The 27,625-nt window shown below is 40.4% G+C and overlaps 1 protein-coding gene across 2 annotated transcripts in view; it reads right to left on the bottom strand.

Moving 5' to 3' along the window:
* Nucleotides 1–225: 225 nt before the first annotated feature.
* The window catches only part of gsk3ba (glycogen synthase kinase 3 beta, genome duplicate a), a 33,781-nt gene continuing 6,381 nt past the window's right edge, over nt 226–27,625 (bottom strand). Inside the window, exons 2-11 of one of the 2 annotated variants that reach the window (XM_044216464.1) lie at nt 24,344–24,537; nt 17,847–17,930; nt 10,419–10,529; nt 8,294–8,424; nt 7,336–7,442; nt 6,975–7,072; nt 6,760–6,867; nt 5,350–5,536; nt 3,944–4,042; nt 226–3,414 (exon numbers count right to left, since the gene is read on the bottom strand). In XM_044216464.1, coding sequence (XP_044072399.1) covers nt 3,344–3,414; nt 3,944–4,042; nt 5,350–5,536; nt 6,760–6,867; nt 6,975–7,072; nt 7,336–7,442; nt 8,294–8,424; nt 10,419–10,529; nt 17,847–17,930; nt 24,344–24,537 — 1,190 coding nt within the window. In that variant the 3' untranslated portion in view covers nt 226–3,343. The remainder of the gene's footprint in view (nt 3,415–3,943; nt 4,043–5,349; nt 5,537–6,759; nt 6,868–6,974; nt 7,073–7,335; nt 7,443–8,293; nt 8,425–10,418; nt 10,530–17,846; nt 17,931–24,343; nt 24,538–27,625) is intronic. The other variant, XM_044216465.1, reaches the window with a different exon arrangement.

The following is a 27,625-nucleotide window of genomic DNA, read 5'->3' as shown; positions in this document are numbered from 1 at the left end:
GACCAAGTCTTAACACTCAGGAACATTTATGCATTGCATTCCTTTATGCATTTGTTTCTAAAAATTACATCATTCTTAAAATATTGATGATTTAAGACCAAAACTCAGAGCGGCTTCATACATACTGGCTCTCACATCCATTTTGCTTTCCAAAGTTAAAAAAGTTTTGGCTATGTGAAGAGACAACAGCGCACTCACTAAAAGAAGACGGAACAGACAATGAGCTTGATCATTTCCAGGCTATCCTACTCTTTATTTAATGCAAATTACAGTACCAGGGAACTATTCCTCAGAGCACGCAGAGGGAATATTTACAGAGGTGCACATTTAGCATACCTTCACAGAACAAAAGAAAACAAAAAAACAAACTAACAAATGAAATAAAAATTTCAGTCACAAACAGAGGCATTCAAGTAGTAGTACTGTTATACAGGATGTTTTTGTAGTATTTTCTATGATTTTTCTTTTCTTTAACCCCAGTTAAACCCAGTTAGCATAGTAAACTAGTATATATGCTCGTATACTATATTATACTAGCATATATACTTGGTTGTCTTCTTTTTTGGTAACCTTTGTGGTGTTTTTATTGAACTGGAGTTAGGGGTAGGGTGAGGTGGTCAAACTTTCTGGTGGTAGCAACACGTTCATGAATGCAAAATTACAGCAAGCAGGAGACAGGAGAGAGGCTACATGACTCGACCCCTTAGGTGCTACTGAATTCCCCCCGAATATGCAGACAGGGGAGGAGAACAAGCAAGAGGACAGAGAAACAACAAAATATCCAGAGAGAGAAGAAGAGAGACAGAATACATGACTGCCTCTAAGGATGGCTCATCACAACTACATCTTAGTTTGGCTTTGGTAACAGAACCAACACTGTGAGCAATACAGAAACTGTACTGTATATATACAGTATATGAGGCCTTTTTGAACCCCTGCTGCCATCCACAACGCCCCCCACCCCACCCCCGAACCCACTTCATGCCCGGAGTCCATGCTAGGACTGTAGTATACATGTTTGTGCGTGCATGTGTGTCCAAGATAAAACATCTATTAAAATAAACACTTGTCTACTGTATTTTCAGTTAAGGAAAATATCCTTACAATTAACAATGTCTGTATATTACAGTAAGTGTGCAATGAAAAAGGGAAAGCGGTGCAGGTGGAGGGGACTGAAAATCAAGTGGAAGAGTGTGATTGTGTGTGTGCATGTGTGAGTGTGTTGCAGGATAGCAGGACATTCAACAGCACCAAAGGGAGAGTCACAATATTGGGGTGGGGGTGGGCGGGTTGTTAGGGGGCCTGGTGAGGGGGAAACAAGGCGAAGGTGTATGAAAGCAAAGGCACTCCAAACTATAGTTACACTATACATGACTAGTTCTTGTTACAATAATACAGCTGTCATCTACTGTACAGGTAAGATTGAACATATGGCTGGATAAAGCTGATCATCATCTACAATATCCATAAACAACATCAGTTTTGCCCTGATTCTGTGATTTTTTTTTGTTTGTTTTTTTAATCTTTTTAATTTCTTCCCCTACCCTTTGTCATCTTTGTTTTTGCTCATAAACAGTACATGGGTCTGCATATATACATACCTTGAACACAACATGGAAAAAATAATCAACATAACATAAAGAACAACATACAAGTCATACAAGTCAGAATTTTGGTGAGGAGCATTTATACTGTATATACAAATTCTGCTTTTCTCTTTTCTTTCTTTCTTTTTTCCCCCTCAATGTAGTGAATATTCTCTGTAAATAAGACGCTTTGACAGACTGTACCGAGTGGCTCTATGTGCGGTGGAGGAGAAAAAATGCTAGGGTAACACTTAAGTCAGTGGTCACAACACAGGAGACAGTTGGCGGTGAGCCAAAGACCACTGCAGAGACTTCTCAAGGAGTCGCGGAAAGAAAATAGTTTAGAAACATCTTGAATTCTTCACAGAGACGGAGAGAAAGAGGAAGAGATAGGCAGGGGAAGATGTTTGTCTAGACACTGCACTGTCACAGAAACACTGTTACAGACAGAGTCGGTACAAAGACAGGGAATAGAGCAATGCCCTAAACCCATCTACAGCCTTAATACAGACAACACGGGAGAACAGGGAAGAGACTGCTGGAATCTAACCACACTCCAGCAAAAGAAACAAAACACCACCATATCTAAATCTATTGTCTTTAGGCAGCAGCAAATATTGCCGCTGCTCTGCCAGATATGAGCTCACCATAAATGATTTCTGAACCATTGTAGTTAATATACATATATCTATATATACTTTTTATACATAAGGAAAAGTAATATATAAACTGTGTATGTATGCATGTTTGTTTTGTATTTGTATGTATATATTTTACAAGCACACAGGACCAGATACATGTCACATCCATCGCACATGGCAATCCAAAAACATCTGCCCAGGAGTAAAAAACAAAAATTAAAAACAAGGTTGAGTAAAACGGCTTTCTAACCATTTAAAAACAACCCCAGGCAAAGAAACAAAAAAACCTGTCCAAACACTACGCCCGCAAGTGGACCGCTTGTTTCCACATACATCAGGATCATCATGCATCCATGTGTGTGTGTGATGATGTGGGTGTGTGTTTATGAGTGTGTGTGTGTGTGTGTGTGTGTGTGTGTGTGTGTGTGTGTGTGTGTGTGTGTATGTGTATGTGTGTGTGTATACCCGTGCGCAAGCCTCATGCCTTGTCTGCGGAAGTGGAGGTGAGAAGTGAGAGAGCAGGGTGACCCCACAGGTGATCCTAACCATACTCAGGCCATGCACTACAGGAGGAACCAAAGGGGGGGATCGGCCAGGGGACACAGGGGTCATACGTCAAAGGATGAGGATGCAGAAAAATGGGACAATGTGGAGGAGGACAAAGGGGGGAGGCCAGATAGGGAGCGGGCGGGCCAAGGGGAACAGCTTAGGACTTTTTCTACAGATTGTCCTCTTAAAAACATTAGCAGGCTAGCTTTGTGTATACATGTACAGTGTACTTTTATCAATTGTACAGTCGACAACACCTCTGGCCCTGCACTTTGCTTCCCCGTTGAAAGGGAACGGAGAGATGTCTTTGATGGAGGATGGAGTAGAGTTCAAACAGCTGGATGAGGGGCCAAGTCAGGGATAAAAGAGGCAGATTAGGGATGCTTGGTTTGTGGTTGTGGCACGGGGCTGTTGGCTAGCTGTTGAATCCGGACTGCGTCAGCATCGCTCCGCTGCTGTCAGGGAGGAGGAGCAGAGCAGAGCTGAGTGGAGCTCACCCCCTGGCCGGGGCAATGGAGAGGCCGTGGGCTGGGGCTGAGACCGGAGCAGGGCGGGTGGTCTGTGGGCTCAGGAGGTGGAGTTGGAGGCCGAGGCAGAGGCGGTGGTGGTGCTGGGACCTCGATCTGTGCTGCTGCCATCTATGGACAGGAAGGGGAGATGATTATTTGCAAACAATTACTTATATAAAGTTTGTTAGAAGTTTGGTAGATAAAGCCAGAGAGTAACAGAGAAAATAACGGTAAACTCCCTTTACAGCACCCGCAAAGTTGAAAATATAGGCAGGGAAGGTGAATAACTAAAGCTCCTCCCCTTCCTCACTACTGCTATGAGTCCAAGCAAGACCCTTAACAGGAGACGCTTAGTGACCAACAGTTACAGGTTGTACTGGGCAGCTCCCTGGTGTGAATGTGTGATGTTGCAACGTTGTGCAAAAGGTAAGCGGTCAACTCTCTCTGATCAAAGCAACAACTTGCACAGCAGCGTTTAGAGTTTAGAAACATTTAGAGTTAAAATCTACAGAACTTGAAAAAGAAACATATTGACCATTAGAGCTTAATACTGTTTTTCAAGTTAGCAGCAACTGAAGTCACAACCAGTACTTCTAACAGATAAATAAGACTTGCACTACATAAAAGAGGTGCCTGTTGGAGGAGGCGTGGCTCTAACCTGTGGTGGCAGAGGCGTTGGTTGGGGTAGAGGCGGCGGCCTGGCTGCGGGCGTGGGCAGGGATGAGTATGGAGGCCAAAGAGGGATTACTGGATAACTCTGAAAGAGAAAGAACAAGTTACCAGGTCAGTTTCCTGCAACTCCCGGATGGACAGCAGTGATCACAATACATGTCAGCCACCAATGGAAACTTCCCAGCGGTGATATGTACTAAAAATAGGAATATCTTGTAAAGTGAGGAGGTAATAATGCTAAATGGAGGCAAGAACATTTTTAAAATTTCAAGATCTACTTATGTGTTAATACTTGATAATGTGATGGCAAAAAAATGACTACACACTGCGTTTGTCAGATTTACTCTTTAACAAGTAGGGCTTTAAATACTCGCTTAAAGGGTATATAAGCTAGCAAACAGCAGAAGCTCTGTCAGTCATTTGTGTTTGCCAATACAAATAGGATGACTTCTGAAAAATTGCATTTTTTAAAAACATACAAGGATACTGATACCAGTATTATTTACTAACACCAATATGTTTTGACAGATTTAGAGCTGAAACGATGACTTCATTAAACGGTTAGGCGATCAACAGAAAATGTATCGTCAACATTTTCATAACAGAGGGGGGGTCTTTTATTTTTAAGCAAAAATGCCAAAAATGTTGGCTACAGTTTCAGTTTTGGTTCCAAATGTTATAGAAATGTAGAAATATTTTCTGGTTTACTTAGTCTTCTATAATAATTAACAGAATATCTATGAGTTTGAACTTTTGGTAAGACAAAATAAGACATTTGAAGACTTCCCTTTGGACACTGTGATGGACATTATTTACTATTTTCTGACATTTTTTAGACCAAAATAATCAGCAGACTAAATGCTAATGAAAATAATCATTAGTTGCAGCCCTAGACTGATTGTCAAACAATTAAAAACATTCAATGTTTCTGCAAGAATTTTATTTTATTCTTATGACAAATGATTTAGATATGACCCTTAAATCCTTTTGGGGTTTGCATCTGGTTAAGGAAGAGTGAGGCAGGTTTACAATTCAAAGTGTTTCAGGCTGTCACCTGTAAAGCTCAAGACCATATACAACCAATCCATTGTTGAACAAATGATTTGAGCTAGCTGTAGTCAGGGAGTGAGTGAGAGGCATCTCCATGAGGTAGATGATGTGACAAGTTAATTCGTTTTTCGTTAATGGCCAGTAAATATATATTGGTAAACTGATGGAATCATTTTCAAACTTGAGAGCACTCAGAGAATGCATACCTACAAGCCTGCATAATCCTCAATTAGTTATTTTAATAATAGTTTTTAAATTATATTTGCAAAAACTACAGAGCATGCTTTTGCCTCTGAGCACAAGTTAATGGATTTTGTTTGAGTGACACTTGTGTGTGCATACCCTGGGTGGTGAAATTGAAGAGGGAGGGCTTTTCTCTCCCGTTGGGCAGTTTGACGTTGGGGTCGCGCAGCTCGTCAAAGAAGGAGTGTGCGCAGGCCTCTAGAGGGGTGAGACGGGCCGTGGGCGTATACTCCAGCAGGCGAGAGCACAGGGCGATGGCCTCCGGAGGCGTACGCGGCCGGAACACCTGACACAAAGACAGAGGTCAACAGTGATCACATGAAGTAAATTCTTAAGTGTCAAACAAAAGAAGATATTCCAATGTTTTTAACACACACATACTCACACACAAAATGAACTTGTGTCCTCCAAATTATCTAATGTATTTTATGAAACCTACTGTACTAAGTCAAATGTAATTTGCAAGTTTATATGTAGGGGTATGAATCAATGAATGAATGTCTTTGACTGCTGCAGGAGTGAACAGCAGTACTGACTGAACGTAGTTGCAGGGAGCAACCACAGCAGGGTGCCTGAGAGGCCAACAGGAGGACCTGCTGGTGCCTGCTGATTGGATGACTCTGTTATCCAATGCAAGAGCTGTGGTTGGGACTGCTGAGGGAAAGTCAGGAAGAGAGAATGTCCCTTTACTATTTCCCACCACCTGTTTTATTTTCACTATGACTTAAAGCATGCACCAAGATGAGAGCATGAAGAACTAATGTGACAGTTTATTAAAAACATGTTGACTTGTCAATATCAGTCAGACAGATAAAGCAGAGCAAAGTAAGGACTGACTGAGCTGGATGGACTCTTTGGTCAGTTTGTGGTTCAAGACACTGTGTAACTGAGAAGACACAGGGTCAACATACTCAACCAACCCTAAAAACATGTTAACAGCCAGTCAAAAACATCTGCCAAGTCAATGTAATGTGTTTAAACTCACTTTGAAATGTAAAACAAAAATGAATATAGCATGCTACTGTTGAGGTGTGCTAAGGAACTAAGGAATAAACATATTTTTAGCTTGATACTCATTTTCAGTTTAAACGATGGGATGGGAAGTCTTTAAAGCATTTTGTGGCATTTTGTTAACCCACAGACGGCTGAACAATCCTAACCTAATATCAGCTACTTTTGAGTTCTCAAGCCTATTCAAAAAGGAGCAAAATATATATTGCATGGGCAAACACTCCTCAAATTATTTGATAGCAAGCTTAGAACACTTCACATTCAAAAGAAAACTACTAAAGAGGAGAGGTTGAGTCTTTAGACTGGAAGTTGCCTATCCTTTTCTTTGTATCAGTCATTCTTAATAGGGTCTAAAAAGCTCAGAGGAGATATGGGGCTAATAAGGCCTCATGCAGCTCTGTTGGGTGGATGTGATGAGGTTGGATGGCTGTGGAGTGGCATGTTGGCAACACAAGCATGGAGACAAACAATGCTGAAGTAGTAAAAGGGCTCCTGTACCTGTTGACTCACCTTAGTCCATGGATGTGCCTTGATCTGGGGGAATTTGAACTCAGTGTAGTTGGGGTTCATCTCACGGATCTGCTCTCGGGTTGGGGTGCCGAGAACCTGGGGAGAACAGAAAGATTTGAACTTAAACTCCTTTTCACAAGAAACAGAACCCTTAGTGTCATATATGAAGACTTTTACAACCTGTGGGTCACCACAGTCGTTACCTTGATAATTTCAACCAACTGATCTACTCCACTGTCACCGGGGAAAATTGGTTGTCCTAGCAACAGCTCTGCCAGCACACAGCCGGCAGACCACACATCTAAAAGGAAAAGGAAGGTCATTAAAATAAAAAAAGAAGTCGGAATCAAGCAAAAGAGGGGCAGATATGACCATAATCCACTGGTCTTATGCTACAACTGCACAGTCTGGATGAGCAGCAAATAACATCTGAACATCTGATAATATTCAATATGCGTTTATCTTTCACAATCAAATGAATCATGAGTAACATATAAAATCATGTACAGTATGTGCTGAGGTTAAGCTTATTAAGTGGCTTATGGGTTAAATGGTGACTTCTACCTATGCTGGAAGTGTAGTCAGTGGCACCAAAGATGAGCTCAGGAGCTCGATAGTAGCGAGAGCAGATGTAGGACACATTAGGCTCTCCACGGACCAGCTGCTTGGCACTGCACACAAAATCAAAGCACATAATCATTATCATTATTTTTATTAAAGCCTTGTGATTAGGATTTAATACTAGGATGATACATGGGGATGAACACTTTACAGCGTCCACATGTCTCTTTAAAGGAATAGTTTGACATTTTGGGAAATACGCTTATTCGCTTTCTTGCTGAGAGTTAGATGAGAAGACCGATACCACTCTTATGTCTGTATGCTCAATATGAACACATACAGTCAGCAGATGATTAGCTTAGCTTAGCATAAAGAATGGAAAAAGAGAGAAACAGCTAGCCTGGCTCTGTCCCAAGGTAAAGAAATTTACCTACCAGCACCTCTAAAGCTCACTAACACCCTTTTTACACCAAAAATAGCGTAAATATGCAGTTGTTTTTTTTAAAAATAGAAAATTGACTCCTTTCCCATTGCCAGCAGACGAGTTTGCCTTTCTGTTAGTTTTCTGATGTGTCGCATATGGATGAAACCATATGTTTACAGACATCCGCAGATAGGCGGAAATTAGTTTGTCCACCTGGGTGCCATGTTTCCATCACTGCCGATCGGAGCTGGAGCCGATAAATAGCAGTGACTACTGCAGAGTCATTTGACCTGGGAATGAATGCCGATTGTACCCTTTCCCACTGAAGACAAAAGCCAGATGTTAGTGGGTGTTACTGGGGTTTTATCCAGGGTGAAAGGGGCTTAAATTAACATGTTATATCTTGCGTGCTGGCTGCAGCTTCATATTCTCGGCAAGAAAGCGAATAAGCATATTTCCCAAAATATTCCTTTAATTGGCAAAAAAAAACTGCTGTCAAAACTTGATAAAAAAAAAAAAATGGTTACTGCGTCTCACCTGCCAAAGTCGCAGAGCTTGAGCACGGCGGTCTCTGGATCCAGCAGCAGATTCTGGGGCTTGATGTCCCGATGACAGATCCCAAACGAATGGATATAGGCCAGGCTCCTGAACAGCTGGTACATGTACAACTACACGAAGAAACACACAGAGGTTACGACTATACAAAGAGCAAGCTCAGCTTTCATTACAGGGTTTAACTCCGTAACAACCACTCGTCTCACATTGCCTCTTCAAACCCCTGAACCTTGGTAACAACAGACTTTGTAGAGATAAAATGTAACATATTTCTGCAACTGCAAGGCCTGTTTCTCCCCTCAGATTCAATCAGAAACTGGTGATTTTGGTGGATGGTGAATGGGTATGTATGTACACAAAAACTGATTCTTATGTTCTGTCTTGCAACACATGTTTAGCGATCATTTACCTCTTTTAAACTAACACAATTTAAAATAAAAGCATGCAACATCTTTATACAATTCAGTTATTCTCTGAAGCATCTCAGTCAAGGTCATTATTTTTTTGTGAGATGACAAAAATGGCTTCTTTGTGTTAATATGGTAAGCCAATATGTCCAAGGTCTTCTCATCCCACATTTCCTGTGCTAATGAATATTTATATTGGTGCGTGTAGTTAAAAAAGGTAACTGAGTGCTACTTCCGCTCTGTGGGACTTATTAACTGTAGGTGTTTCGCAATTATTTCACTGAAATAGGAAAATCATTTAGACTGATGAGTGTGCAATGAGTTTTTTGCCTTTGCAATTATTCTCACATTTGTTTCACATTTCTGTCACAGCCAGAGAAATACTTGAAAAGTAACTGATCTGTGCGGATGGCATGCAAACAAACAAAACAGACAAGTTTTACACAGTGTGGAACAGAAAAATCCCATTAGAGGCAGAGGTGGGTAATATACAGTGCTGTCTGGTCACCCCCTTACTTTTTGCACATTTTGTTGTACAAAATTTTAAGATATTGTGACATTTTATCATAGATCTGCACAATATTTTCTTTTACATTCAAGCAAGAATAATCTATTTATTTTTACAAAGTTAATGAAACTCAAATAGATGAAAAATAGTGTAAGTGAAAGACAATTCACCCTTATTTACGCAGAAGCAGTATTGATAATGAGTAAATCGCCTGATGAAATAAAGTAAACTGAATTGAGAAATAGGTAAATTGTGTCAGTGAGAAACTTTTAATCATAGATCATTTTACATCTTATGTTGCTTATATCTAATTTAATCTATAGGTGCAGGTGTTGAACTGTTTAACTTAAATTACTACTCAGAATAGTACATTTAACTTTGTTTTTAGCAAATAAAAGCTGATAGCAGGTCTCAGAGGAACCTCAGTAGATTTTAGGGTGTAGAACAGATTTGGATTTAGAAAACAAACATAGTATGGAATGTGTGGTACGTTTATGGATGCTTTAGGTTCAGGTCTTAGTAAAATCATAAAATAAATGATTATACTGTACTTAATCCAAAAATATACATGGCATATACAGGTGTCTGTCCTGTCCAGTGTCTGGGAAAATAAACCCACTTAAACGATCCTGTGAACCTTAGTAAACCTCACATTCAACGCTATGCTCATGTTTTCTGAATTTGAATACATCCTGCACCTTGAAATTCACTGAGACTCTACTCAGATCCATTATCTGATGGCTAAAAAAAATTAAAAAAGCACACAATAGCTACAATGCTACAATACTGAGAGAAAATGAATGTTATACATATGAAAGTTCCATCACATATTTTCACTAAGACAATGAAGCACAAATGATACACTTTTGTTTATTATATACTTTGGTTAAAATATACTTTACACTTTAACATACTTTTACTTTATTTTTTGATTAAACTTAACTTCTTACTTTAGAGTAAATAAATCATTAGATATAAATAAAATCTCAGACAAAAAACATTTAGTTGAACCAAAAGTTACAAAAAACTTGAGGGGTGTCCAGACATTTTCATGGCCCTCTACTGAGATAGTGGTGATACATATTGTGTGGGAGTTTGATTGATTAAATATGTTCTTTCCCAGGTCTTGTTAATAAAGTGGAGCGCACCACTTCTTGTCATGATGGTTAGGGACACAAACACACTTCTATACCTTAACATAAACCATGGGCAGAGTCTGTTTGGCTCGGCTGTAGTGTCTGGCCACTCTGTAGACAGTCTCAGGAACGTAATCCAGAACCAAATTCAGATACACTTCATCTTTCTGTTGGAGAGAAGCATAGACAAGTCAACAGAGGTAACACATGCACACACACACACACACACACACACATACATACAGGAGAAGAGTATTAAAAAATCTACTATAGTTTGCAATGTCAAGCAAAAGTTACCCTTACAAGACATTGAGTATCACTAGAAAAGCCCTGCAATTCCCAACAATAAAAATCCTACAAAAGAAATAAAATAAAAATCATGTTCATGACCTATAAATGCACACATCCTTGCACATGCCAGCTGCACATTATGTCAATTTATTTTGGAGAATGTTTTCTTCCCATTCCTTCCTCTTCCCTCTCTGTGTCTGCCGTTTCTCTCCTTAGCTGAAAGAAGCTGTTTGTGAGCTGATGTAACTGATGTTTTTTCACAGTCTAACTGGGGATCCATTGTATAGGACTCTTCCCCCAAGGGCAGGAAACACACAACTGTGCGTCATAACGGCCTGTACTCCAACAGCAGCCATAGACAATGATATCATTTCCTCATTTCCTGGTTGAACGAGGCCTGTGTTGGAGGGCGGGGTTGTGCACGTTCAACTCTGGAGCACTCTGACCCTTAAAAGGATGCTGTGTCTGAGGCTTCTCCACCCAATTATTCTAGACTTCCTTTTTCCTTTGAATCTGACCAGAGTTAGCAAGCACTGAGTCATCGGGTGTTTCTTGTGAGTCCATTGTTTGAGACCAATTGCAAATCACACTCATAGCTCTTACTGAAATTAAACAGTTTGTAAATATTTTTTAGACACAAAGCACCTTATAAATTCACAAAGGATCTCAATCACATACTCATTCATGCATTCACAGCTAGCCTGCCGGTCCATGATGGTTTGTTAGGAGGAACAGCCGGGCCTTCAGATGACACACTTTGGCCTGCTTTGGGTTGGGTTAGGGTTGGGTGGTAGGACAGCAACAGGCTGAATCTATGACAGTAGTTTTTGGGGCTGATTTAATCACCATCTGATCACCAGAATAAGTGCCTCAATACATTTCCCTCATCAGCATTCAAAGGATAAGTCTGGCATTATTATAGATTTTTAGCTTCTGTCCGCAAATCTCATCAAAATACCAAAACCAACAACGGTTTAGTCCATCTCTCAATACTTTCTGACCTCCGTACTCTGTCTGTGACACTCAGACCCAAGCCTATTGGTTTCACGTGAGGACAAAATGTTTTTTTATTCATTAAAAATAAATAAATAAATAAAAAATTTAATAGTAGTAAATAGTGCATTTGTTGGGGACTATTTTCAGCGGTAGGACATGACTGACTTAAAATAAACTGCAGTGGACATGGTCATAGTAAAAAAGGATCCCAGTAAAGCGGTGTGGCTCATTGATGTGTTTTTTTTAATCATTTTTGGAAAATAATGGAGTTCTATGGCACAGAGGAATAAGTCGTATGAAAATTTGGATACACAGACAATACTTGTTTATTTGTTGACAATAAGAAAATATAAATTATCGCCAGCTTTAAGGTTTCAAAAGTTACCTGCACAAATGTCCTAGCTCACCTGCAGTGCTTTATTGTGGCTTTTCACACATGGATATTTAATCTATTTATGTGATTTTTAATTCAGTCATAAACTGTACTTTGTAGACCCAACATGATGAATTCATCTGCTATCGCTGATGATGTTGTTAATTGGTTTTAAGTCATACTGGCACATAGAAAACATATTTATAACATAATGTGTTTTGTGGTCATTTAATGTTTCAGAAGATAGCACTAGAGAGCTGGACATCACCAATTGGGAAATTAACACCTAGTGCCTCATGTAATAGTGTCATTGACCAATACTCTTGACCATTGTCCAACCATTAAACACACATATGTGGCAGTATGTGAGAGACGTATTCAATTCAGTTAAATTTTATTATTTATATAGCGCCAGTTCATAACAGAAGTTATCTCATTGCACTTGCACATACACACACACACACACACACACACACATATATACTGCCTTAGGGTAATATGGCAGGGCTTAAATTAATAAAATTATTCTCTCCCTTTTGCCTCCTGTCCCCCATCTGTTAGCAGTGTTAACACTCTGCCCAACATGCAGCTTAGGCGGTGGACAAAGCTTGCTCCCTGCAGGTCTGCAATGCACAATGAGTGAGCTAGGCCCATGAAGAGCTCCCCGCAGACTGTGTGGTACACTTCTGTCAGCTCTATGCCCTGCTTTGTACTGACTGCTCTCTTCCGCTCACACTCAGACGATTAGACACATTATCGGTGACTAAGTGAAATACAGGGCCGGGGAGACAGGTTAACACAAACGGGTGCAGATATCTATGATAGATAGATAGCCATGTGTGTGTCTCCACTAGCAAAACTCCCATTGATAACATTTCTGACGACTAGAGGGCCCACTCCACCTCCTGCTAGCGCCACCAAAGCTATATTTAGCCTAGCAACAGCGATGACTCACTTCCTGCCTCATTACAAAGCCACTTCCTTGGCTTGTTCCCAGATGGGGATCTGATTGGCTCCTTGCTCACTCCCGGCTAAATAATTCAGCTTCTAATTTGCTGAGAAAACCTGAACAACTGGCTCAGCTGTCTATCAACAACAATCACCACGCTACATTGTGTAAGAGACGGGGATTGATGAAACTTTGCAGTATGTAATATAAAGTATGCATGTCCGTTTCCACAAACTTATATTAGCATGTGGGTTTGTGCTTCCTGGTCATGTGCCCCTTGTCGAGTATGGCCATCATACTTGACATATAAGTCAGCACTTGACATAATGCATATGTAAATCCATATGATTAGAAACATTTACATTTACACAAAAGTCAGTGTTAATGAATCTGTAAAATCAAGGAACACAGACACAGAAAGAGGTAGAGGGACATATGGTGAATGAATTATCCTTATTTTGACACACACACTAATGAACACAGTTGCAACTTGGCACTAGATATATGTGCAGGGGCCACAGCCAGATATATGTGAGGCATTAGCATTTCCATAAACTCTCACTTGTCTCTCACTGGCAAATTCTGTAGCTCTACCGACTACACACCAGACCTAGCTCATTACTCAGAAGCAATGCTGTTCAACCACAGTCTGTCTGTTAACATCTGTATCTGTGTGTGTGTGTGTGTGTGTGTGTGTGTGTGTGTGTGTGTGTGTGTGTGTGTGTGTGTGTGTATGTGGGATGGTGAGGGCCCCTGGGGCAAAAATAAGCTGTGGGCCCACCCAACCCCTACTGTCGTCTTCAAGTGACCATCATGTGAGCTAAAGTGCAACAAGTAGACTACACATGGAAGCTTCAGTATTTTTGCATAGAGCCCCAGAAACCAACCAGCACAATTAGTCTGGATTACTTTTCTGCCCCAGGCAGGATACAGTGTGAGGTACTTTGAGTTAACATACATTTATTTAGAAATATGCACCATGTAAACACAATATAAACTGAAAGGATTTAAGACTAGATTTTAACGGGCATTAGGGCCTTAGAGCCCTTATAATTTCAGTTTATATTATGCTTTAGTAGTCCATATTGTCAAACACATTAGCAATTATCAGTCAAAAACAGCTCAGGCAGTTCCTCCCTCCACTCAAGGTTACCAACAAAGTGTGCAGCTGCCTCAGGGCCCCATACCTACAGGGGCCCCGAAAGCCCCAAGTAGTATGTGTGTCAGTTAGTTGCACATAATTGCAACAGCAAGGTGCAATACCAGTAGGGTTGCAATGGTATGAAATGTTCACGGTACGATAACTGTCTCAGAAAATATCACAGTTTCACTGTATTACACAATACAATATTGGCAGTATCACCTAATATTGTGGTCCTGTATCAAAATCTAGTCTAGAGCTTTTATTTTATATTTTGCTTTATATTATTGCATATTCCTAAATATAGGTGTATTTAATCAAAATTACCACGCAAGTCATTACCAGTCTCACAAAGGAAACCTGGGGTCAGGCAGTATTATTCCAGCATAGGAGGACTGGTTGGTTTCTGGGTCTCTGGGCAAATACCTGAGCTTCCAATTGCAGTCTGCTGGGTGCCCTGGACTTGAAGACTGGTGGGGGTCAGTAGGGGCCTGACAACAATTTTTGCCCTGAGGTCCCCTAGTAGGTTAATCCTGCCATGCCTCCAATGGTTTCTGAATTTTGTAATTCATATTGGTAATTTGTGTCAATGAACTGAATTTTAGTTTTTATGATATTACAACTGAAAAAAGCCTGTAGCTTCATAACATGCCAGCAAGAATACTGATGGTATGTATGTTTGTACGTCAGAGAAAAAACTGAAGTTATTAAAAGCAATTGTGGGGTTTTTTTTTGTATGTGTACACAGATGTGATTTTGAGAAGCAACCACGGCGGAGAACAACTCTATGTGAGCTGAACGTCTTAGATGCACTATCTTTGCAACTGCATATTTTGAAGAGGTAAAAGTCAAGCCGCTATTTGCCTACGCTGTTTGGACCTGTGGCCTTCTGTTTGAACAGTATTATACAAGTGGTTAAAGGGTAAAAGCAAAAGCGCACTGTGTGTGTCATGCACGCCACATGCCAGCAGTTACATAAGACTACCTGTGCACATGCTGACAGCTACAGTAGCAGTAGTCTTAGCCTGGCTCACAGCTGCACCCAGCATGAACCCTCCTATTAGGACACCAACAGCTCCTACACACACCTGACCTGACCTCATCTTATCTCTGTGTCACCCTCTGCTTTTATACACATCTGTCATCTATCCATCAACTTGTCTGCAACTGTCCATCCATCCACTAACCTCCCTATCCAGGTGACATTACCTTTTGCCTACTCTTCTCACTCTAGGCTCTATGGGGGTAAATCCCCATACCAACAACATGGTGCCAGTCTCCATAATTAGCCCGGAGTGATATGGTGAGGGGGGAAGGAGGAGGGAGAAGACATGGATACATGGAAAGGGAGCACGGGGGGGGGGGATTTAAAATGTGTAAAAGGTGAAAGCAATAAAAAGACACAAACAAAATAACTAAATCCTATGATTGCGAAAGTCAAGTTGGGAAGGTGTAGGGTCATTTCTGTGACAAGTCACCGCTGTCAGTGTGTCAGTATACCAAGAATTAGCGGTGGTTCCCAGAGCTCAGTGAGCACATGGATATGAGGCAAGAGGTGGGAACTGGGTGGAGCTTACAGCACGGAGGGGAGGGCTCGAGTGAGTCTATAATTAACAGATACCCTCTGGTCTGGCAAATAGTTGCCCCCTATCCATCTCTCAGTTGTCGCTACTCCCACCCGCCATCACCATCACCTCTCCCCTATAATCCTCTACAGCTTTCCTTGGCCTCAATAGGTGTGCAACATGGATGCATTCCTGACTGCAGTGTCATGGTATAGTCCCAACAGCGTGTGTGCAAGGTTCACGTGTGTCTATATTTGACACATGGACCTCTGCCTGCTTGTCAGCTAGTTGAATTACATAGTCCAGCCTTGTAGTCTCCAGGGGACCTCCAATGGTGGACAGAGACAGACAGCAAGGCCAGGACCACATTCAGAGAGAGGGACTTCCCTGTCACAATGTACTGTATGTAATAATGAATTTATTACAGCCCAATAGGCCAGGAGGAGAGAGTTCAAAAGGCAACACAGGCAACATAAAAAACTACAAGAGGCAGAAAAGTCCCAGGAAAACAAAAGACAGACTATGGCTGAACAGCAAAAATGCTAAAGTTAATTACTTTGTTAGATATTGTGACTATTAATAGTCATTACAATAAGTCTTGAATATGGGAGAAAGCTTAATTTTTTTACTACTCTGATTGAAGCCAAGTGCTCAATCGTTTAAACACACAATAAGCCCCGGGAACCTTAAGTTGCTCTTAAAGATGAAAAAGCAAGAACTAAAAAGAAACATTCTTCAAGCACTTGTAGGCAGAGCAAGGAGAGACATACATTTTCTGCCTCCTTTCAGGCATTCAAGAAGAGCTGCGTGAATTTAACAGCTATTTAAACTGTAATATGCCAAAGAATCGATTAATTGTTCAGATTTGACAGTACATAGAGGAGAGGACAACGATCTCCACCCCACTCTTTATTGTGAGCCAACTAAATGCAACTATTTGATTTGATTTGATATTATGATTAATTTCACCCTTTTTATTTTAAAAACAATTGTGGCTCAGGGGGTGGAGTGGGATGTCCATTGATCACAGGCTTGGCGGTTCAATCCCCAGCTCCTCCTGTCAACACGTCGCAGTGTTGCCTGGTAGCTCGCTGCCATCAGTGTGTGTGAGAATGGGTGAATGTAAGGCACTTCAGATAAAAGCAGCATATAAGCTATTTACCATTTACAAAATACGATATGGTCGATTTCAACAGGTCAGAAGAATTTGTGATTTGGAAACAGATTTTGATTCGCAATTTAGAATCATTTTTAGATCTTACAAGCAAAGTGTGTTTGTTCTCTGCAGCTCTAAAAGAATCAAGTCCACACAGCACAGTTACATAAAATCAAAGAGAAATACTAACAATAGGTCTGGTATGTAGCTAATGATGTGTTATAGTAATCAACAAAATCATTAATTAGAGATCCAATTGGGATATTCTCAGAAGTGACCACATGCTTAGGATAGTTTTTTTCTGAACCTCTCATAATGTCTTTTAGTGTATCTCTATTTCTATTCTATTATCAAGGACAAGTTGGGCCACAGTTACCTTCCACCTAAAAAGAGAAAACGAATGGCTGAAAAGACCCATAGACACCTATAAATGTATGAATGAGGTATCCAGCCCTACTATATTACAAAAGACTGATTTCTTTATGTATCATTTCGCCTGTCCTTGAATATGTTTGCTGAACGACTTCCAATGACAGTCTTTTGAGGGTGGAAGGAATAGAATATGTTGAACAGCCAATCGGAGGGGATGACCATTTGAAAAAACTGGTGGAAAGGGAACTCGATCTCATATACATCTTTGGATCTGTGGCAATTACTTTACATGATGAAATAATGTTTACTTCCAGTGTAATGTCTATATAGTGTACTAGGTGTAATAAACATGTTATCTGTTTATCCCTGATGAAGACCCTGTGAAGTCAAAACAGGACTATGTTTTAAATAACGTATATGCACATTTAAATAAAGACTTTTAATATACCCTTTCCTTGTTCTGCCTTAGAGTGTCTGAAGAACGTTTCATTTTGGTGCAGTCAAAAGCCCAAACTCTCCACTAACGCCCTGTTTGTTGAAACTAAAATTGCAGTGTGGCATTAAGCACAATTAATTATGCAGCCCTAAGACAAACCTCAGACAAGCAGATGAATAAGAAGAAGCACACTCAGCCAACTGACCTTGTCTCCACTGGAGTAGAAGAAGTAGCGCAGGCGGACTATGTTGCAGTGGTCCAATTTCCTCATGATCTGCAGCTCACGGTTCTGAACAAAACAAAAACATGAGTGACACATTACATTTAAGTTTCACGTTACATCTAAGTTTCATACTCATGGTTAAAGACGTGAGTCTGTGGACCTTTTGGAGACCTTGAAAGCTTTCTATTGCACCCACAGCACAATTAGGGACAGTTTACTCAAAGTGTTATTTACCTGACTACATGTTACATGTCACTAGCATGGTTCAACAGTAATAGCCATACAGAATAGTGCTTAAAAAAAAAAACACACAATATCGCTGTGTCTTATGACAGAAAACACATATGCCACTAATCATCTCGAGAAACAATCATCTCGTTGTCACCCACGTCACAAGCTCAATGCTCCAGTTTGTCAGGAATCAAGATTTGAGAAAATTGGATGTGGTAGCAGCAAAAGAATGCTAATAAATAGAAAAAATGGACATTCATTCCTTCACTGAGGGATAAATCCCACGGGCAAAAACATGACGACACAGTTACGTATTGCGTGGCATGCTGCCTGTTCCCATGAAAGGCACCAATAATTACAGAAAAATACCCCTGGAAAGCAAAAAGAGATCCCAACACAGAGCTACAGCAGAAACACTAAATGTGTTCAAGTAAAAATTGTCATGGGGCCTGTAGTGTGATGAGCCACAGGCTTTCACAAGGTCACTATAACAAAATGTAAGCACTGAACCCTGGTAGAGCACTCCATCTATATTCATATACAGTGTGTCCATGCAGAAAATGGTTGTGCATATGGATTTAACACAAAGGGTGGGCAATAATTCATGCATTACATAAAGCTTTAACAGCTCCATTATAGTTCATATTTTCTCCCCTTCTCCAGTTTTCCTTCCATCCCTCCTCGTCTTTATCACAGTGCTTTGTGTTGACTTGATCTAAAGTGCTTGTTTAACATTCAGAGAGTGTGGACTCCACTGTAAAAAGTCAGACTATGGCAGAGTTGTCGAGTCATTACATAATAATCTGACTTTTGTTTTTGAAGTCATGACCAGCTTGAATAGTAGAATAAGGGTTTGTTTTTTTTACCTTTGACTGTTGTACAATAACAGCACAGGGCACTCATACTGACTGCAATGACATGCATACTAATATTCTGAATATGAGGTTTATTACAGCAAGTCAGGTTTTAGTCAGGATGTGGGATTTAAATAAAATGAACACTTGTTTCTTCCTCATATTTGCATAAATGGAAATAACTATCAGCATAATATGTAAGCTAACATTTTCAGGTTTTTTGGATTTGGTATCTCCAATTCATCCGTTTCTGTAAACAGCAAGGTATTTACATGTAGAAACTCAGTGGAGTGCAGAATATAAATAATGAATATAACTAAAATGTAAATCAGCCTGCATTTATTGAAACATTTCAGTTGTATATTTCAACTTAGTGAGAATGACTAACCAACAGACTAGCTCGCTGATTAATTCCCTAGTTGACAGACTGAATACCAAGCTAATTGGCTGACAAAATAATAACACAAACAGGCAACTGCATGATTGATTAGCTGACTAATAATCTTACTGACCAACTGTCTTGCCTCTTCTACACCGACAACTCAACCTGGGACAGTGTGTGTGGGTTTCTGGGTGGAAAAGGGTCGATGGGGCTCTTGCGGGACATGCAATTAACTGGTCGCAGCCTGATGCACCATCTGACCCGCATTTTATGTAAACTCAGGCTTCAGGTTTGGTGTAAAACAATACCACACAGGTCGGACTAGCTCATGAGCTGCTTTGACTAACTGAAAACACATGACTGAATGAGAAGCCAGTGGCAAGCTGGCTGACTGACCAACTAACTTTGCGTTTGACTAACTGTGCTTTTATTTTTGTGACATCTTCTGCTTGTACAGTAATGCATACTTAAATGCTACACAATTTCTCCAGTATCGGAACAAATACAATAGACTGAAAGTGGAAAATACAAATCATAATTTGATATCAGCTGCTCATCTGTAACACAGTTTTTAGCTTTGGGTCAAATTGTTTTAGAATCAGTACTTAAGTTAAATGATTAATTATGTGGTGCTGCAACTAACACTTATTTTTCATTATTGATTAATCTGACGATTATTTTATTAATTCATTCATTTAGAGTTGAAGTGATCAGTTCATTGACCGAAAATTAAAAAGAAAAAAAGCCAAATATTCCCTCGTTCCTGTCTCTAAATTGTGAGAATTTGCTGCTTTTCTTTGTCTTATGAGATAGTAAACAGAATATCTTTACGTTTCAGATTGTTGGATTTTTCACAATTATCTGGCATTTTAAAGATGAAACAATTAAAAATCGACAAAATAATCTGCAGATTAATAGATAATGAAATCCAAGTCCAAGGTGATGTCTTCATATTGCTTGTTCTAACTAACCAACAGTCTAAAACCCAAAGGTATTCAGTTTACTATCATAGAAGATTACGAAAACCAGCAAATATTCACATTTGAGAAGTTAGAACCAGTACATTTTTGGTATTTTGCTTAAAAAATGACTCAGACTATTAATTGATTGTAAATAATAATATTTTAATTATAATCAATTAGTCGGATAAATGTTTCAGCTCTGTAGCTATGAGACTGATTGATAAGCTGCCTGGTGAGCCGGCTAGCTGACTGTCTGAATATGGTTGACAAAATAGTGACAAACTGGGCTAGCTGACTGACTGGATGACTGGGTGACTAATGAGATCCCCTATTATGTGGGTCAGGACCATGCTGGCTGGCGCAGGGAGATATGCTGCTGTCTTTCCACACTTTTCTGCCACTTTATGAGGATTTAATCCCCTCTCATTCATTTTTTAACAGAGCAGAATGAGCTGTCTGTCCACAAAACAAGACCTCATCATCTCAGCAGCAGCAGCAGCAGCAGCACAGCATCTTGTAGCTGAATAGCCTGGCACAGTCTAATTCACATAAAGGCGTTCCCACAGCTCTCCCCCTGCTTTTTCACCCTTTACACAAATATTACCAACACACACACACACACACACACACACACGCAGACCCTACATCATAAAGTGACATCATAGCGTGCGGGTCACAGACCAGCCATCGAACCATTGTGCACTGCAGGCAATCCACTCGTCCTCTTGCAGTGGCTTAGTGGGAGTGTTTTAGGGTGTGTCTGTGCGTGTGCGTGTGTGTGTGTGCATGTGTGTGTGTGTGTGTGAGAGAGTGTGTGTGTGTGCGTGTGCGTGTGTTATGTGTGAGAAAGATGGTACCATATGGAGGAGGAGCAGACAGGCTGTTCAGTAAAGCCCTGCCCAGCTCCAGTTTTACTGCAGTCTTTCCTGCTGACCTGTCATCCTCCAGTGTGTCAGCAGCCCAGCCAGCAGAGACAGAGAGAGACAGATGGAAAGAAAAAGAGAGAGAGAAAATACCTCAATTGTAGCTGCTAGAAGCGATACACCTTCATGGTGCTAATGTATACAGTCAGACAAAACCACATCCAGTTTCCAAAAAGATTAAGAGCACAGAGCAATCGCATACCACCCACACAAAGACACACACACTGTTTTACTGTTCTGCTTAGTTGACGGCTTATGGATGATACTGAATGTAGACAGTGGATCAAACCTGATAAGGCCAGCGTTGTTCTATATTCTATATTCACCAAACAACAATATGTAAAGCCCTGGTCACACCAGAAAAACTGAAAATATGTGATTCTAGAGGCTTGGTAATGCAGTGACCACTTACAGAGATAGCTGGTGAACCACTGTAGCTAGCGAGCTAACGGCTAACACGCAAGCCTGCCGGGAATACGTTAGGACTAGTCAGAGTCACAATGAGCTTCTTTCTATTTTCTCTGTACTGGCCGTTTACTCCCCTCTGGCATTTTGTTCTCAGGATTGTACATTTAATTCAATAAAGAGTTATTGAAGAGGGGGAAAAAGCTCACATGCTAGCTAGCTTTCTAACTGTCAGTTAGCATGTTTGTTAGCTCAGTCGCTAACAGGGCAATAAGTTCAAACAACTGATTCAAGATGCATTTGTACCATCAACTCCTGTCTCATAACAGTCTGTAAACCAGTCTCTTTAGTTGAGAAGTTAATACTCTGACAGAGAAGGTTAAATAAAACTGAATGGCACACAGTTAATGTTACAAGACAGCTTATAAGTAAACCCTGTAAAGATAGCCAGCTATTGGTGATTGTCGCAAATTCACATATCAAATTCACCAAAGTTGAACTTAACGAGAAAGATTCTTGCAGATTTACTTCATGCTCACAAGCAAACCCACCAAATCACAGCAACTTCATTGGAATATAATGATTTTGGTGCAAGATTTTGCCATTTTAAATGTTGGTGTAACCAGGCCTTTAGTCTCTAAATACTATGACTTCCCTACCCTGTCTGTGATCAGTCTCAAGCCTGTTTGTTGCTACTGTTTATGTAAATGTTTAAAAAAAAAAAAAAAAAAAAGGGGATCACAAATAAATATTTTAATTTTCATAAAAGGCAACAACTGGGCCCTGTAGTTTTTAATCAAATGTTACAGATGTAAATAGTGCATTTATTAGGAACTATGTTCAGTTGCAGATTAATACACATTTGGGTATTTACTGCAGCAGGACGGTGTATGTGGGACTGACAAAAAATAAACTACATCTTCATCATCCATCTTCATCGTAATGAAACATGTCACCCGGTGAAATGATGTGGCTCATTGATGTGTTTTTAATGGATTTTGGACAACAATATGACACAGAGGAATACATTTTATCAGGCTTTTGACTACACAGACAATACTTGATAGTCACATAAATTGATTGGTGGTTTCAATCTTTTCATTGGATTTGTTAATAATAAGAAAAAATACAGAAAATCACCAGACTTACCCTTTAATAACTTTGTGTAAGCGCTACTACCACCAGACATGTCCCCATGTCACTCTGTGTGTGTGTGTGTGTGTGTGTGTGTGTGTGAGAGAGAGAGAGAGAGAAAGTGAGAGAGTGTTGGTTCTAAAGCGAGCATCCATTTTCCAATAGGCTGATATGTGAGCTGTCTGATGGGAGTGGAGGAGGACCTATTCCATAATGCACCAGGAGCGGATTGTAAACCCACCAAGATGTCTCACACAGCCATCAGCTACACCTTTACACAGAGCCTAATCACATGATTACCCTGTTTGACTTGTGTGTGTGTGTGTGTGTGTGTGTGTGTGTGTGTGTGTGTGTGTGTGTGTGTGTGTGTGTGTGTGTGTGTTTGTGTGATAGTGAGAGAAAATAAAGCCTTCACACATGTTGGACTAGCGAGGAGGATGTGAGGAGTCTTAGCGCTCATTTGCTTCATTTTTCATAACAAGATGTTCACAAGGAAGGACAGGCTGGGCAAGTAGAAGCAGTGAGACTGAGACAGAAAAGGAGACAGGCAGAGCAAAAGACAGCTGGAGTAGAGGGTCCGCTATAAAGAGGACACTGAACACCAAAAGAAGAAAAAGTGTGATCCTTAGCTGACCACTGTTTAAGATGCAAGCTGCTGGCATGTCATGCTAACCACAGGCTTACCACGGCCTAACAGGAAGAGCAGGATATGACTTCATCATAGCCAGCATGCAGAGTCACAAAGAGTGTGCGTGTCCCGAACAAACATTGTGGATTCTGTGACAGATGGTCGACCCCCACACCATTAAGAGACATCATTTATCTTGTCTTTGGGTAGCAAAGGACTAACACCTGCTAAAAAACTGTGCTGAACCTCCAAAAAGGTTAAACCCAGGGCACTGAGCTGCTGAAGTATTTAGCTGAACCGGTTGGCTCAGCACAACAGTCCCAGGGCGAAAAAAACACTACAGGCATTGACAACATATCTGACTAAACTTTGACTAAAGTTCAGTGACTCTCACAGGAGATGGAGCTGGAGGTTGGCCGTCCAACCAAGAACAAAGACAATGTTGCCCCTGCCGAGGAACAACAAACCATCAGTCAAATCTATTCAAAGCACAGAAGGAAGATTCCAGTAGAGCTTTGCTTGGAAGGAAATATGACATTTCCACGGTGGCAACTGAACTAAACTTGACAGATGAATGAGTATTACTAGGTTCAAGTTAGGTTGTGGGAGAAAAGACCTTCCCACCACTACCATGCACACACTTCCTGCAAGGAAATACACACATTAAAGCAAGGATGTGTCAAAAGCAAAACGCTAAGAAGTTTTGCGTTTGTTTTCTCTTTTTTCACAGCTTTGCTGATCTCACTGTTCTTGTGAAAGATCACTCCATTCATGTCTCTTTCACAGTTAGTCAGTCACATTTATTAATGCAACAAATCTCTACTTTGGTTCCATTGTTAAACAAAAAGGATGACAAGGAGAAAAGAGAGAATGAGTTTGCATGCATCATCATCATTTATACATGCTGCTTTTCTCTGACCTTTTTGTTTCACATTGTGTTTGTGTGTGCACATGTTTTACCTTAAACCTCTTGTCTTGCAGGACTTTCTTGATGGCCACCAGCTCTCCTGAGTCGCAGAGTTTAGCTTGGTAGACAACGCCGAACGAGCCGTTGCCGATGACCTTAGTGTCTGTGTAGCTCACCTCTTGTGGCCGGTCAGGGCCTTGGCCTGGAGTGGCCACGACTGTTGTTACCTTGCTGCCATCCTTATCCCCTTAAGAGAGAGACAAAGGCACAAGAGAAATGCAAATGCTTAGAACAAAGTAGTGATATGCACAAATTCAGCACTGTACATCAAGGAGTAGTGGTTACGTTACATAACAAGATGTTACAGTTTCTAAGGTGGCATTTTCTAATTGCTTGTAGTGTCCAAACAACAGGCCAAAACCCAAATATATTCAATTTACAATGATATAAAACAGAAAAGCGTCATAAGCGTTTATAGGTTGGAACCAGCAAATGTCATTTTTACTTAATAAATTACTTAATCAATTATCTAATTATCTAAGATAATTATCAGTGAAAAGTCATAAGCTAATAAGTTGTATCCGATGCTAAGGCACTATAGATCGGAATGTGCTTTCACATACCCCTCCTCCCCTTTATGCCTTCCTCTCCAGTCAAACAGGAGCTGGCTCTGCTCCCCTGAGACCATGACGTGGAGGCGTTTTCCTGTTTAAGTTGGTTATCTCCCACTGCCTCACACTGCTTCCCCCTCTGCCTCCCCACAGAAGTGTCAGGGGGCAAAATTCACATTTTCTGGCAGTTAAAGAACAAGGGTGTGTGTGTGTCGCGTGCCACAAATGTGTGCTTGCTCCATTCTTGCAATCTCTGACAGCCTCTCAAATTAACCCTAAAACTTACACTTAACCTATGCGACCAAATTCCTACCACAACACCTGCTCTCCCCTCTAAATCTACTTATCTCTCTTATTAGCATATTCCTCTTTGACACAAACTGCAGCAGAAAAAGGTTGTATATGAGCCCAAAGAACCACACACCGAAACAAGTCAAAATATCTTTGTTAAATTTTTCTAATTTTAGGTGAGTTGCTGAGACAGTCAGCCGCAAACACATTTGTCAAAAGCTCACAGTGGGTACAAAATCATGTTGATGGGTGGATTAGTGCTGCTTAATAAATGTGACTGTTCCAGATGACGGTGTTATTTAATAGAAACTTCACTACCAGAGTGTCCTCTCCATATGAGGAGGAAGTGACCATCTAATGCTGACTTCTGGCAAACTACCAGCGTGTGACTAGTCTGTGTGCGAGTTTTAAATGAACAAAATTGATTAGGTTAATTAACCCTGCATGGCTTGAATTATTTTAAACACCAGAAAGTCGACGTTTTGACTGAGACAGTAACACAGAGTGCAGAGGTTTATTGGTCCTATCCATTTTCACTGGCTCGCTGGGCTTATTTTCTGGCAGGGTTATTGAGTTTGATGCAAATAGTGCCTGCATAGACGCACACTCTCACACATGAGCAAAAAAAAAAAAAAAAAAAAGAACTACCCCTCCATGGTCCAACCCAGACATAAAATAATCTTTTTATATATGTGTGTGTGTTCGTTCCTGTGTGTTTCCTTTTGCCACTGTGTGACCAGTGAGTGGTCCAATTACTGAAGATGTGATTAAGATCAAAGAATAGGGAAGGGAGGGGGGAGTAGAGAGGGGTCTGAGAAACCATCAGGCCTTCACTCTCCAGGACTGAGTCTAGAAAGAGAAACTGAAGACGGATTCTGTAATGACAGAAATAGGCTTTCCAAGATAGTGTGTGTGTGTGTGTGTGTGTGTGTGTGTGTGTGTGTGTGTGTGTGTGTGTGTGTGTGTGTGTGTGTGTGTGTGTGTGTGTGTGTGTGTGTGTGTGTGTGAGAGAGAGAAAGAGAGAAATATGACTGCCTACACATTCCAGCAGGGCCACCGCTATGACGCCTCTGCACTTCCTCAAACCGTGAGAAAAGTCTGTGCACACTCACACACATACAAGATGAGATCTCACACTGGTGCAAATAAAGAATGACCAAGCAATCAGATTGCAATTGAAATGACATTTTCTTGCATTTTAAGTGACTGACTGGAAGCCTGTGTAAAGCACGACACAGATTTCCCTCTATTTTGTACTGGTATACGACAAGTGAAAGATTTTTATTTCACATGTCAAATTAAATTTCACTTGGTTTCAAGCTAGAAGCACCTTTCCATTAAAATAAATTATCCCCAAGTGAACCATCAGAAGTGTTAAAAATGTCCCTTGGCCCCTGTTAAAAATATAATGAGACAAAAATTCAAATCACAGCCTCTACAGAGAAAATAGTGGAAGCACAAAGACCTTGCAACGTCTGCTTGTATCATTTCCATAGTTACTTAGTCAATCAGCTTACCACAAGAATATAATTAGTGTGACACATCACAGAGCATGATGCCATGTACATATGCTGTATTACTCAGCTACAAAGTGACACAGGAGACTGAGCTGCTGCAACTTTTAGCCAGAGGCGTCAATAGTCAATTCAGGTCACAAGACTAGTTCAGGCCACGACTGAATATGGCTAACATGTGTACACAATGGGGCCAACACAACTAATGGTGAGCAGTTACAGGACACATGTGGGACTGGGTATTATTCAGTTTTGTCACTGATACCAAAATGTGTAAGCATGTTTTACTTTTGTCTACAAAAGCTGTTACAAAACAAAATGAGCAAAATTGTATCAATTTCATCCATCCACATGGATATAATTGATACAATTTGGATGAAATTGATACAATTTATGTATACAATTTATACTAAATTATGCATTAAATCAAGCAATGTGACCTAACATTCACTCCCAACTCATCAACATAATTATTGCCGGACACAATGTTGGTAGTGGAAAGTTGGTGCATTTTCCTGACTGTAATCGAATGCACTGATGATGGTGCCATATTAATGAGGATGACAACACAAACCCCCAGCTGACACATGACAAATAACAGATAAGGTGCTGTGCTTTTATGAAGCTTATTATGGGGTGAATTTCAAATGATGATCAGAAATAATCATTTTGACCCTGTGTTTTTTCTGAAATGCAGATGTACATGTGTAGTGCCAGTGTCACACACAGTGTGGGAAGTACTGAGTCTCACTAACAGTTTTCAGCTTTGAATCTGTGCTCAGATGTTCACAAAAGCATTTCTTTATCCAATTTATTTTTGCCAACAGCAAATCCTTTCTTCACAGTCATTTACAAACCAGGATTTTACGTGCAGCATTTTTTTTTTATTACAAATTTACAAATTGTGATATACAATCAC

Source organism: Siniperca chuatsi, linkage group LG12 (assembly GCF_020085105.1).
Source record: "Siniperca chuatsi isolate FFG_IHB_CAS linkage group LG12, ASM2008510v1, whole genome shotgun sequence".
NCBI classification, from domain to species: Eukaryota; Metazoa; Chordata; class Actinopteri; order Centrarchiformes; family Sinipercidae; genus Siniperca; species Siniperca chuatsi.
Note: the sequence above shows the minus strand (reverse complement) of the source record. Positions and strands in the feature narration are given on the sequence as shown.